The sequence below is a fragment of the Podarcis erhardii genome (assembly GCF_964252035.2).
Source record: "Podarcis erhardii genome assembly, chromosome: 10".
NCBI classification, from domain to species: Eukaryota; Metazoa; Chordata; class Lepidosauria; order Squamata; family Lacertidae; genus Podarcis; species Podarcis erhardii.
In genome coordinates, this window is record NC_138500.1 from 54,094,751 (window position 1) to 54,108,606 (window position 13,856).

Below are 13,856 nucleotides of genomic sequence, written 5' to 3' on the forward strand. Positions count from 1 at the left end.
TTTTGTCTAAACACTGCTTTTCCATGACACCTTGCACATTATCAAATTAGTGAAACAGTGCCATGCTATTCTGGGGGGGTACGGTGCATTTCGACATGTGATTTAAAGCAAAAGGTCAGAGCTGCAGCCCAGAAATGGCATGGTAGTTATGAGCTATCTATCACATGAAGAGGAGAAAGCAGTGGCCTTCCCTAAATTTGGCTTGCAACACATATTCACATGCTGGTTGTTCCATGCAACTCCTTCCTGCTCTCTGCAGAAAACAGGATGTGTTCCCCTCTCCATCAGCATCTCTTCAGATGAGACTCTTGGGGTTTGATGTTATTTATGTGTTTTAAAGTTCTATATCCAGCTCTTCCATAGATACCAAATAGTTTGCGAATGTTGAAAATTGCACATGCTTAAAATATATATATAAAGATGATTAGTTGAGGCCTGCAACTCTTGGAAATTCATAGAGATAAATATATGTATTTATATTTTTATATATCATTTGTATATTTGTATATTGTAGGGTGTGTTTTTTTGAAAAAGCTACCCCTTTAGCTTCAAAGGTGGGCAATGATGGTTGGAAATGAAAAACGTATGCTTACATATTTAACATGTTAATAAAATTGTTCTGGACAATAGCTGATGAGGTGAAAGAAGGCAATGAAAAATATTTTAGAAGAAATAAATAGAACACAACAACCTGAAAAGTATTTAGTTTTGTCATTGTCAGTAAAAAGAGAAGTACAATTCTGTCTCTTGCATAAATATGTAGAATATGTATTTTATTTCATTACTTTTTTGTGGCAGATATTTTATCTGAAATTTAGATATTTATTTAATTCATTTTATCACTCCCCTGCCCACTACCCATTTGTTTGATTATTCAAGTACAGATTATTCAGATATATATTTGATTCACTTCAGCAGCCATGGAAATATATAGAAATATTTATCTGCAGGTCCCAGTGCATTTTACATATTTTAAAAGTCAAACAACTAGATAAGAATCTAGGTAACCAAGCTGTCAACCTTTTGACCACCATTTTGGATCCACAACTTTTCATTTCCCATTTTAATATAAAGGATAAACTGAGAAAAGGTAATGCATTGGTTAATCACATAAACTCCCAGTCTCTAACTCAAACCTCAGATTACTCTAAATGCACAAGGTGGCAAGGTACAATCAGCCTCAGCATACACTCCCTCGTCTGTTAAATGGGGATAATGTGCTCTACCGAGAAAATCTGCGTGAAACAGTTTGATCATTTAAGAAAACAAGTATACAAATGTCAAGGCATGGATATGTAAGTATATTGCTCAGGGTGTGGGGAGTGGAGCCATAGAATTCTTATGTGGTGCACAGCTCCACACATGTGAAGATAGGGATATGGGGAAATGCTGGATATTACTTTTAAAGGGTTTCAAAGTTACCAGTTATGGAGTCTGGAGTCTGTCAGCTGATGGAAACCATTGTGGCAATAGAAGGTAAATCTACCTGTCTTCCCACAAAAAGAAAGAAAGAAAGAATTTTCTTTCAAGATTGGCCCAATATGGATGCTTAGGGGAAATATATTGACCAAAGCAACTGATTTTCATTTATTCTTTCTTTATTAGCATTTCCATAATTTTCACAAAGCCAAGGCTTACCAGCTGATCCAAACTTTTAGAGCATCAACCCTGCAGCAATAGAAAATACAGCAGGAACTGGAGATGTTTGGAAATAGAATACCACTCCCAGGGTTCTCACATTCCCAGACAATAAATTGTCATGTAGAAGGGGTTTTTTATGTTTTGGGCATACATTTGAAATGTACTTCTGAAAATATGTTTTCTCTCAGCAAGTAACTGAATGAATGCAGCAGATAGTTTTGCTTATCACTCAAATCGTGGGTTATTTCCCTTTTTTAAACAAAAACAAAAACAAAAAACCTTATTAGAACCATTAACAGTCCAAGTAATGTTCATTGGACTACAGCTCCCATCAGCCCCAGCCAGCATAGCTAATGATCAAGGATAATGGGAATCAGAGTCCAACCACATTGATGACACTCTACCATGGCATCCCTGCAGAAGAAGGCTTAGGACTCATTATTATCTTGCGGGGTTCCAAAGTAATCCACACACAATCCAACCATTCAAAATTTGTTTATTATTACTATTATTCAACACTTGTTGGGACTGCCTTTCTAAAGCAACATGGTTTAAACAACATCATTCAGAAAGTCCAACTGGAATAATGCTAAAATTAAGTGAAATTCTTCCCTTGCGTTACACAGTCTTCATTTACAAAAAGTATGTATATATATATATAAAAACAATATCTGAAGACAACCAGGCTTTAATTTGTATCCTTCAGTCTACATCAGTCCATATCAGCTCTGTGGTGTGAACAAGAGCCTGTTTTTTTATGCATAGCACTTTTTTTTTTTACACATACAAAGTTACATCACAATTGCACTGGAGTCTAGAGTTGTAACTGTGCAGACATTTATTAATTAATATCATCACATTGGGGGGGAAAAACAACAGCAGCCACCTATGCCTTCTTCAGGCATTATCAAGAAGTATTAAGTTAACATCAGAGCTGGGGGTATCTCTGCCCCCCACTTGTCACTATTTCTGTCACCCTCCAGTGTGTACAGGACAATCTTCTGAAGTGGGGGATCTCTTGTACTCATGGAATCTTCCTATGTTCTTTAGAACGTTAGAAAATCAGGGTTCTAAAGCACACGTGAGCCTTCAGGCTCTGCTTCAGAAGACTGACCTCCTCGATTTGGAGGGAGATGAGAATGGTGACAAAGGGCAGAGCTGGCATACTTGACCGCATGACCCTCCTCGTATGTTTCCTTAATTCTGATTGGCAATGTCTGATGATGGCTCCACTTAATCTATAAAGTTGAGTTTTTCTCTCAAAATATGCTTGCTAATTCTAGTTGTACATCATTAAATGCATATGGGGCACATTCCTTGCACTCTTGCACAACTCCTATCAATTTCAGCGGTGCATGCAGAGTGACATCCCAGTGGATCGTGCCTATGGTCAGTATTAATATATTAAGGGCATGTCCACATTGCATAGTTTGAAAGAGGAGGAAGAGAAGGGCTCCAACTCGGTGCATCAAATCCCTGCAAACAATACTGCAGCTTTGGTTTTCCCATCTGTTCACCCAGCAAAACAGGAAAATCGTGGGATGAATGGAGGTGATATAGTCCACACTGAGGAATGGTGTGCAAAATTCCCTGGCCACACAATACCTTATTTTGTGGGGCCTACTTCTCATCCTTCAATTTTAGTGCATAACTATAAAATACAGGAAACTCCTAAGTGGACATGCCCTATTACTGTGTTAGTCATAATGCCATTCCCTCTTTACTTACTTGCTATATAAAACCATTTTTTTAAAAGCCTTTCAGAAAGAAAATAAAGCTTTACTACAAAACAAATGAGTGTGATAAAATTGTAAGAGACTCTGAAGAGACTCAAGCTTCACATCTTCCTAACCAGAAAAGGAGCAGCAGCTGTATTTAATTTCAACTTCATGTGCTTCAGAACTCATATTCATATAGGTATTTAATGATCCAAACTTAATGGTCCTATGCAGAATAATTACTTATATGAGGGAGCAAACTCCATGTTCATTCCTTTAAGCATTGTTTCAAGGGAAGGGGGGGGGAATCTTGAGTTGGTTCTGTGTGGACATGGCTGTGCTTTGGGATATACTGATATTAAATGTTAAGTGCTTCATGTAGACATTTGGAAGCTTTATACTACTCTTTTTTGACTGATTCCTCGTCCCCCCTGCCCTCACAGTATAGCCAATACAATGAAAAGAAGTAGAGTGCAAAGCAAACAATTAAATCGTAGTGGTACAACGTGACGCAAAACACAACGAACAAGAGGAAATAAAGTATTTTGTAACCAATGTGCTTTAAAACGAGACACTCAGGTGGTAAGCTATAAACTTCACTTTGCTGGCCAGAAATTACTGTGTGACCAAAAACAGACTGGTGGCCAAGCCCATCAGTGTTCAATGTTTCTTCAGTTATCAAACCTTCAGACTCTGAGATTCTCTCTTCTCTTTCTTCTAGGGGTTCACTAATTAAAATGGTTGGCCCTAATAGCTTCTCCTGTTTGAGCTCTGGCTGATGGGGAAACAGACCTGTGCTACTTTCTCCTTTCTCACTAGAAGGCAGCACTGCTGAACTCTCAGGAAGTTCTTGGAGTTCAGTCTCCAAAGAAATATTTGGAATCATGGGAGCTGTGTCACCAGTTAGGGTGAAGCCGCATTCTGAGTCAGCTGCAATATCGACTGAAGCTTCTGTGTCTGGATGCAACACTTGCCCCCCCTCCGCAGGAAGAGCTCCCCTGGACTCTTCCGAAGATGTCACAGATGAACTTTCATAATAGCTGCCAGCAACAATTACCTCAGAAGGAGAAATTTTGCATTCTGCTTTAGCACCGTCATGAGGAATCATTCTCCAGACACTTGCCTCTTCAGCCTCTTTCTTGCATAGGCCTTGCGGTAGGCCCTGCAAAGCTTTCAGAGATGTTTCAGGATATAAATCCTGCTCTGAAATGGCTTTTCCTTCTGCAGCAGAAGTCCATAATATTTCATCTGGTGGTGAATCATTCCCAGTGCTATGTTCTGCTCCACCAAGCTTTTCGCTTGCACTGCGTACTGACATCATTTCTCCGTGCACCGTTTCATGTATGCGTGCATTATAAATATCTGAAACTGATTCCTCTTCAAATTTGGTGTCATATAATACACCCACTGTATTGCATTGACAAAGAGGATAATGTGAACCATCACTTCTCCCTTCATGTATATCAAACACTGTTTCCTTTTCCTCTGTGGACCTGTCACTTAGTGCAGTCTCTTGAGGTAGCTTAACAATTACTGCTTTTTCACCAGCAGACATTTTTTCTGGAGTACTTTCTGATGTCATTTTAATTATATAAGAGGCTGTAACTGCCTCTGCTTCCCTTATACTATCATGCTCCACTACATAAGACTCTTCATATCTCACTGGGTCTTGGCAGGTAAACAATTCATCTGTGGGAGTTACATCCAAACATCTTGTATCGTCTTTAATTCCCCACATAGCTTCGCCACCTGTTAGCTCTTCCACCTGCACGCCTTCATCGCCTTCGCTTTCCTTTTCTGCCAATTGACTTCCTAAGCCTCTCCAACTTTGATCCCCCCATGTGACCCTGCTGCTCTGATCATCTTCAGTAAACCTGCCAGGATCACTTTGGCACAGCTCTGCCTGCAACATCTTTCTGTTTAATACATCATAGCCCTGACTGTGCTTCCCTTCTTCTAAATTTCCTCCAGCATCAAACACATCTTCTACATTTGTTGATGCAGAATATGTGGATATACTTTCATCAGTTGTAGTCTGAATGTCTTCTGGGTAACTACTCTCAGCTCCCTTTAAATTTTGACTTAATTCACCTACAACAGAAGTTGTGCTTTCCTGCTTATTTCTTTTGCCTGAGATTTCTCCAGCATTTAGCCATGATATATCTATGGATTCATGTAATTCCTCATCTTTTGCTACATCTAACACACCAGGACTCATCATTTCTCTTTGAGAAAACTTCTCTATTGTACTGCCTTCATTGTTACTGGGTGTGAACAACAATGATTGTTGATTTTGTATTTCAGCGTAATCTTTTCCATGCCTGTTGGTAGGGCATGCTTGTGCCTCTTCTGAAGATTGCTCTAAAATGCTCAACTTTATTTCTTTCACCTTATCAAGATTATACTCAGACTTATATTTTTCTTCTACAATGTCATCTTCGGTATGCGAACTTGTGAAAGACCTTGGTGTGACATTAGCTTCAGCTAAGGTATTGGTATTAAATTCTCCTCTTAAATACACCTTTTTGTTCTCATATCTCTCAATTTTGAATTCCTTTTTGTCAATGTTTTCTAAAACTGATTCAAGAGTTTGGGAAGATGTTTCTTGCATATGTTGCCCAAGAAATGGCTTGACCTTGTCATCCACTCTTTCCAATACTTCCTCTTTTAACTCAATGGCTTCATCATACTCTAAGGGAACTATTTTGGGCCTTGTTTCCCACGCCTTTCTGTGGTGATCATAATTATCCTCTCTGATTAACAAACTCTCCGTTGTTTTGCTTCCTGAGGCATCTTCAGATTCATGCTTTTGAACATCTTCAGGACACACCCCATGTTTACTTGAGATAACATCTGTAAAACGGTCGGTCTCTTTTTCTTTCGTTCCAGACCAGTGCTCCAGTGATGAAAGGGTTTCAATGGTACTAAAGCTTTCTGAAGACTGGGCCCTATTGTTTACTGAGTCCAGTGCAGTCAATTTTTCTGGGGGTATCATACAAAAATCATTTCCTGTGGAAGATGTTTGGTTATTGTGCAGACCTTTGACTTGTAAAGCACGTTCAGATGAACTTATCGCCAGAGGTTGCCTAAGCAATCCAGAGTCCATCTTGCCCCCCAGTTCTTTTGGTTCATTTGGAAATCTAACTGGCTCAGTTGTGTATAACTTCCTTTCATCCTTGGCTCTAGTGAAGTGCTGACTTAGCTGAAAGAACAGAATAAGAAAAAAATGATCAGAATGCATGTGTGCATACACATAAACTTAGATATATAAGAGGAAGGATTTAATCAGGAAAGTTTTGTATTCAGTAAGACGGATTTGGAGAAAACAAATCAGTTACAGATTTTATATTGCATGTCCTCTTTAAAATAAAGGGTGTTAGGAGGTTGAGTAAAAGCAAGAAATGAAATAGCCCCGAGTCCCCTCTCTTTCTCGCTTCCACCCCCACCCCCACCTCCCCACCCTCTTTATTCATGAGCTCAGTAAGCTGCAAGTCCATTTCATACAAATGAATCCAAAAGAGAATATTCTCTACAAGAGAAGCTAATTCATTCACAGAGCACATTCCCTCCCAGGCATGTTTTATTTTAAACTGACTGCATTGACACCGCATATCAAAGCTGGAGAATGAATGGTATTGTCCGGTAAAATAAAGATACATTTGCACACTGACAAATACTCTAAGGGTTCCCTTTTCTTCATTCCTCTCAGCACCCATTTTACAGGCTGCATACTGGAATGTTTTGAGAGTTCTAGAAAGTGTAAAAGGAGTTAGTAAAGGAAAGGCCAGGAACGAGTAAGTTTCTTTCCTCTCTCGCTCACTCTCTCCTCCAAATATTGCATTATACAATTCAACAGCATTTCCTTGTCATGGCATTCTCTCCTTGCTTTCGAATACTCGGGCTGATGGTTTCATACCAATCAATTAGAGGATAGCTTCTTGGGGGCCACCTTATTACATTTACACTTGCTGCAGATACCCCCATTACAGTGACTCTTATTAATATGTTTTCTGCAAAGCCTCTGCAAACTATTAATAGTAAAACGTCACTCAAAGAAAAGTGAAGGAACTAATGTTTCTGCAAATTCTGTTTTAATGACCCTCTGCCAACTGGCGCTCAAATGTATCTGAGCTCTTCAGTGATGCCAACTGTCAGGATTTAATAGTGAGATGCCTGGCTTTTCCCCCTCCTCTCTCTCCCTCCTCATAACTGACATTTGCATGATCTCAATAATTATATGCAAATCTTACGATTTTCCCTTCTTCTCACATAAGGCTCATGTTACTTGTCAACTGCCGAGCTGTCTTGTGAGCAATTGCCTATGGGTTTCAAAGATTTGGTTGCATTTCCATTTATTATAGGCCTCCATTGTTTAATTCATTACGCAGCACATAAGGTAAATTAAAATCTGAATGACATACATATACACTCTTCATTTATTGTACAGATGATCACTTTGATTTTCCCTTCTTGTTAAAAACTGTTAAATTTTAGTGTATTCATTGTCTTAGGGAATGCTAAGAGTATCCTGTGATTTCCCCCACCTCCAGCTTCTTATTTCTGTCTTTTTGTTTAAAAAAAAAGTTTTAAAAAAATAAATTTACAAAGATGCTGATTTTCAGACAGTGAATGCTTCTGCATTGGATGACAACTCTTAACTACCCTAAAGTTAGAGAAAGGGAGTCTTCGTGCTTATATGTGAAAAATTCATTTTCTTGCTCACTGTCCAAAAGGGCTGCAAGTCCTGTTGTGGGTTTCAGCTTTCCTGTGTTCTCAAACAAACAGTATTATATTCCATACTTATTTAGCTATGTGCACACAAGCGATATGAGCTCCCGACTTGCTGTCATTTCTTCCCACAAAATGCAAGGCAGGCTATTTTGGATGACCCACACAGGTTAAATGCTTGTCGTTTAGAAGGGAATTGATATGAATCAGAGGTGCTGGGAATGTATATTTTATAGCTGGCAGGTGAGATTCATGACCAAGATGTGCACAAATATTGGTCTTAAAGAGCTTCATAAGCAGGAAGAAAAGAGGAATTTGTCATACCAGGGGTGTGGGGTACAGCATGATTCACCTTACCCATTGGCCAGATGCCAAGATAACTGACTCCCCACATCATTGCTGTTGCTCTGTGGTGAGCTTACAAGCAGCCACTGCAGGGCAAACAGCCATCTACATCCAGTCATTGTGTGAGGCAGCCTACATGTAGAACAAAGGAAGTCTACTGAACAAAAATTGTATACATGTGTACACTGATCACAGAGACCAGAGAGATAGGACTTTGAAATAGTCTTCTAGGGCTCTCAAATTGTCCCTTATCGCCTGTGATAAAAAGAAGAAAAGAGATAAGTTATTGAATTAAGGGCAGCAGAACATAATGGAATAGACTGAATCAAAGCACTTTTTACCACCAATCATGTTAAAGATGCAATCAAAGCTCTGATGTTGGCATAGCAATGGCAGATCTCTGTGTACCTATCAGCACTGTTGAAGCTGGAGAAGAACTAACTTTCTTTGAGCAATAAATGGGTTCAAATTATCAAACCGTTAAGTGAATTATGCACAACACTTACCAACAACTCTAATTCTTTTTCATTATCTTCATTATCATCTTCGTTACGTTCCACATCTTTGCTGCTTACATTTTCCTTACGTTGTTGAATTTCATTATCATCCACATGCGAATAAAGAATTTTGGGGATGTCTGACTCTGAAGAGTTAACACAGAAAGACACACACACACACACACACACACATATATCAGGGTGTTTTGTTACTTTTAAAAATTAAGATGTGCGGCAAGGAAGAACTAATTGAATGGGGTTTTATACCTGAACTCCTGGAATTATTCCATATGTCTTCATCAGCCGTTGGCAATATTTCTTCTTTACTGTTAAAAGAGAAAAGAAAGTCAGTGATGCTCCCCAGAATTTAAGTTCGAAATCTTTTTATCTGCAAAGCTAATGGCATCAAACTTAATGAGGCAGAATAAGCCATTAGCATTTCTCCATAAACATAACTTATATCAGGGTTCTCATGTGGCTTGAAGTATCATTGTCTGAGGCCACCATAGGAAGACCCTGGCAGATGCCAGAGGTAGCCTAACATCTTTGTGTCCTTTCCAAATGAGTTGGGCTGAAAGCAGAGGGCCAAAACATCCCCCCCCCCAAGACTGATTATCCCATTCCTTGTGTTGTTTCTTGGGCCATATCCACGAGGCAATTGTCCATTAATCACATTGTTTGCAATTCACTGGGGTCCATTCTGTGTATGCCATATAGATCAATGGCTGTACATGCAGAAGCTTCCAGGTTCAATCTCCAGAGTGGGCTGGGTATGACTTCCTGCCTGAAACTGCACAGCTGCTGCCAGCCCGTGTAGGCAATACTGAACAAGATGGACCATTGGTCTGACTCCATATAAGACGCAACAAATGATGTACTGACCTCCAAAGCTGAACTCAGAAACTGTGATCGTTGAGGACAAAAAAATGATACTAAGTATTCCTAAATAGTATAGGGAGGGTATACAACTTTAATCCCACATATAATATTAAAATGTAATAAGGATATGAATAAAAACAAAACAAATTCCTTCCAGTAGCACCTTAAAGACCAACTAAGTCAGTTCTTGGTATGAGCTTTCGTGTGCATGTACACTTCTTCAGATACACATCTGAAGAAGTGTGCATGCACACGAAAGCTCATACCAAGAACTGACTTAGTTGGTCTTTAAGGTGCTACTGGAAGGAATTTGTTTTGTTTTGACTATGGCAGACCAACACGGCTACCTATCTGTAACAAGGATATGAATAACATTGCTAAAATGCAATAGTAAATGGACTCATCTATCCAGGTCAATGCCTGATCAACAAACTAATGTGACAAACAGGGCCGTCTTATCCATAGGTGCTACGGGTGTGGGGCACCGGGGTGTCAGGCTCTTAGGGGCGCCAGGCCAAGAGTCCAGGGCCCAAGAGTTGAGTCCGGGGAAGAGCCCGCCCATCAGTCAAAGCGCCGCAGTGGGCTCTTCTGCTGTGGGAGGCTCTGTGCTGTGAGTTCGGGGATGACTGAGCCAGCGAAATGCTGAGGCAGCTGACCGGCTCCGCCCTCCTGCGCGCCTGGGACTGGGCAACCTGGGGGGGATGCCGGGCAGATCTTTGCACCCTGACATATGCTTAAGACAGCCCTGGTGACAAATAGTGGTGTCTTAATCCTGAAGAGAGTCATATGGGGTCGTTCATGCCATTCTGTGCCCCTAAAGAAGAGATACATGCATATGACTGCTAGATCTATTAAGACCCACATTTGTGAGAACAAACTATATCAAGAACCACTTGCTCAGCACTTTCTACAACAGGGGCATGATTCTGTTTGAATTCTGACTGATTATAAGACAGCTTCCAACAACACACTATGTTCCTATGCTGTCAATAATTGTGTTGTCTCATGCATTCTCCATTCTCAGATTAATTTGCACATTCTGTGGCTGAGGACAAGGAGAGGTAGGCCATCTGTTTTGTTCTCTTTTATTGTTATTTATACCCAGGCTCTTCAATAGCTTGTGCCTTGGGAAAGACGGCTTTGGCGCAGCTTGAGGAGAATTCTGATTTGAAATGCCAGTGTCTTTTCCTACATGAATGAAAGCATTTTTAGAAATTGATAATACAAAGAATGTTTGTTGCGATGGTCAGAGAAGGAAGGATGGAAGGAAGGAAGGAAACCCAAGTAGTTCCAGTGACACCTATCATTACATCATTGCTGGTGTACAAAAGCAAATGTTTTGTACAACTGACTCACAAGCTAGCTGTGTAGCTCACTAACAAAGGCTTCAGTTCAAACGATCAAAGGTTTCATATTTTTTATCCTAACCCTACTCATCTTCTCTTTCCCCCCATGTAGTATTATGTTAACTGGAAAGACAGTTTTATTGTGGAGTAAGCCAATAAGTGCTGATGAGTAGGTAGACACAGTGCCAGGATGGGAAAATTCATGTTGGTGCTCTGACTACCTTTGCCTATGGCCCCATGCACAAGTGGCATGCAGCCCTCAAGCCAAAGAAGGTTACCCACCCCTGGCCAAATGCGTCCCTAAAATCACTTGTTTATTTATCCCATCACTGGAAATTTTGCACAAGTCAACTGGCACACAACTGATCACAGTGCACCCCCTTGCTAAAGCTAAGCAGGTGTCAGTCTGGTCAGTGCCTAAGTGGAAGACCTCCTAGAACCCCAGTCTGCTGCTTTGAGTGCCAGGATGGCAAAGAGGTGGACTATAGATGGAAGTTGGAAGAAATGAAGAATATATTTTATTTCACTTTGAGTATATTTATAGGCTGCCTTTGTGGGTAGAACGCTCTCAAGGCAGCTTTCGTGACAAACATTCAAAAATATAAAATATAAGATGATTTGTACGAAACACCCCAGCACTAAATGAATCAGCCATAGGAAAACACTGCTCAATCCCAAATAGGAAAACATTGTTTTCCCTTATTATTCCAGTTCAAAGAGCACTACAGCAATGAAAGATATAATTCATGTCTAGGTCACCTGAAACAAAGAGGTCCTCAGAATCGCTCTACAGGGCTGGAGTGTGGTGAGTTGACAATGAATTCTAGAGACATAGAGCTACCACGGAAAAGGTCCTCTCGCTGTTTCCTTTTAATAGCACTATAAGCAGTGCTATTTTTCTAGAAGAGGTGCCAGAACTCACCATGAACTCCTCCCTTGTTATTTTTTAATGGCAATGGCGCCCACCTGAGAGGTGCCAGAACTGAGTTCCAGTTGAAAAAAGCTCTGACTATAAGGACTTACAGGTATTTACACACACACACACACACACACACACACACACACACACACACTATGCATGCACATGGCACCAGGAAATAATAAAATAATTTAATTCCTATCCGGAAATGGCAGAACAGAGCTGGAGAGCCCTTGTGACAAGACCCTTCCTGGAGCCTGAAGAGGACATCAGTGAGGGTGAAGGAAGCCCCGAAGAGACAGAGGCACAGCAGGGCTTTGCTTACACTGCTCAGCCTCCCCATCTAACAGCTGGTGTGTGGGACAGAGCAGCAGCAGCAGTTTTCCTGGGCATCCTCCAGCCTCCTGCCAGCCCAAGAGCTTTAATTCTAGTTGTGGATAATTTTGGATGCAGTATTTTTGGTATGGATTGAAGAGAGAGTGCCAGAGAGGGCGTTTAAAGGGTGTTTCCAGGGTGCTCCCCACTTTATGCAATTTCACTTATGTGTGTGGAGACCCAGAACATAACCCCTGCTAAAGTGATGGACAAAGGGTTTATAATGATCCCTGTTGAAAACAAACTCATCCAAAACCTATTCCTACACTCCATCAGGAGCAAATAAATAAGATCAAGTACACTGCAAGTCACTTTGAACAGGGATCTGTCGTTTTGGCTAACAATTTTGTTAATTTGCAAAAGCAGTGCTTACAATTGTGTAACAACAATGGCAAAAGCAGCAGTTGCAGCATCGGCCACAGTATTATAACAGAAATACCCTTTGGGACATTCGTTTTAAGATCAAGTATAAATAAGTGGGGCAGATATGTCAGTTCCTGGTCTCTCCGCTTCTCATTTTCTTCCTATCTTTCCGCAGAAATTTGCAATTAAAAACAAAAAACCCTCATGAAAATTCATGAGCATTTTGGTGCAAATTTACCATATTAAACACTTTTTTGTACAGAGTTGTGACTGAAATATACACTTTTGCATGTTATTTTCCTTAACAGACAGCTATGTTCACTAGTATAATGTGTTTTTATGCATGACTCTCTGACACGTGCATTCTTAGAGAACTGCATCATGAAATTCAGAGAAGAGTAAGTTTCTTAGGACAGCTTTGTTTCAGTTCGTGTATTGGTTCAAAAAGTGTGAACTAGGTAGATTCTCATTAAAATGTAAACAAAACCAAATTTCTCCTCCACCCCCAAGTATACCTTTGAGGAGTCTGCTACAAAGCTAAATCAGTAAACAGCTTGCTGGTTCCTCTGTAGCAAGTGCTTATCTCACTTGAAATAGTTAGATGTACTTTATAACTAAATATGGAGGCCTCTTGTATTTTTTTCCTATTGCAACATTTACTTCTGATGCTGCCACATGGCAATGGAGAGAAACAAATGCATGACTGCTAGCGTGGCCAAAGACAAGGGATGATGGGAAACTGTAGTTCGGCAGCATCTGAAAGGCTACAGATTCTGCATACTTGCTTTAGGGGTGTTTGCAACAACAACATCCTAACCTGGACTAGACGGACTTCAGCTCCATTTCCAGCCTTACAGTTTTCCAGTTTTATTCCCCTCCCTCCTCCCAACTTTAGGAACTTCTCCTGTAGGAGAGCTGTCTTGTAGATCTGCCCTATATATTTCCATTTGGGTAGGGGAGGCATTTATGTGTTGCCGTTAGGGAAAATCCTGGAGTTATAATGAATTATACATCTTTTTCCATTCCATTTTATTCAAACATCTTG

At 40.3% G+C, this 13,856-nt stretch overlaps 1 protein-coding gene across 1 annotated transcript in view; it reads right to left on the minus strand.

The window, feature by feature from the left end:
• Nucleotides 1-2,121: 2,121 nt before the first annotated feature.
• PPP1R3A (protein phosphatase 1 regulatory subunit 3A) overlaps nt 2,122-13,856 on the minus strand; it is a 30,208-nt gene continuing 18,473 nt past the window's right edge. The window contains exons 2-4 of the mRNA XM_081879392.1: nt 9,197-9,255; nt 8,939-9,075; nt 2,122-6,561 (exon numbers count right to left, since the gene is read on the minus strand). Of these exons, the coding sequence (XP_081735518.1) occupies nt 3,760-6,561; nt 8,939-9,075; nt 9,197-9,255 (2,998 nt within the window). The 3' untranslated portion in view covers nt 2,122-3,759. The remainder of the gene's footprint in view (nt 6,562-8,938; nt 9,076-9,196; nt 9,256-13,856) is intronic.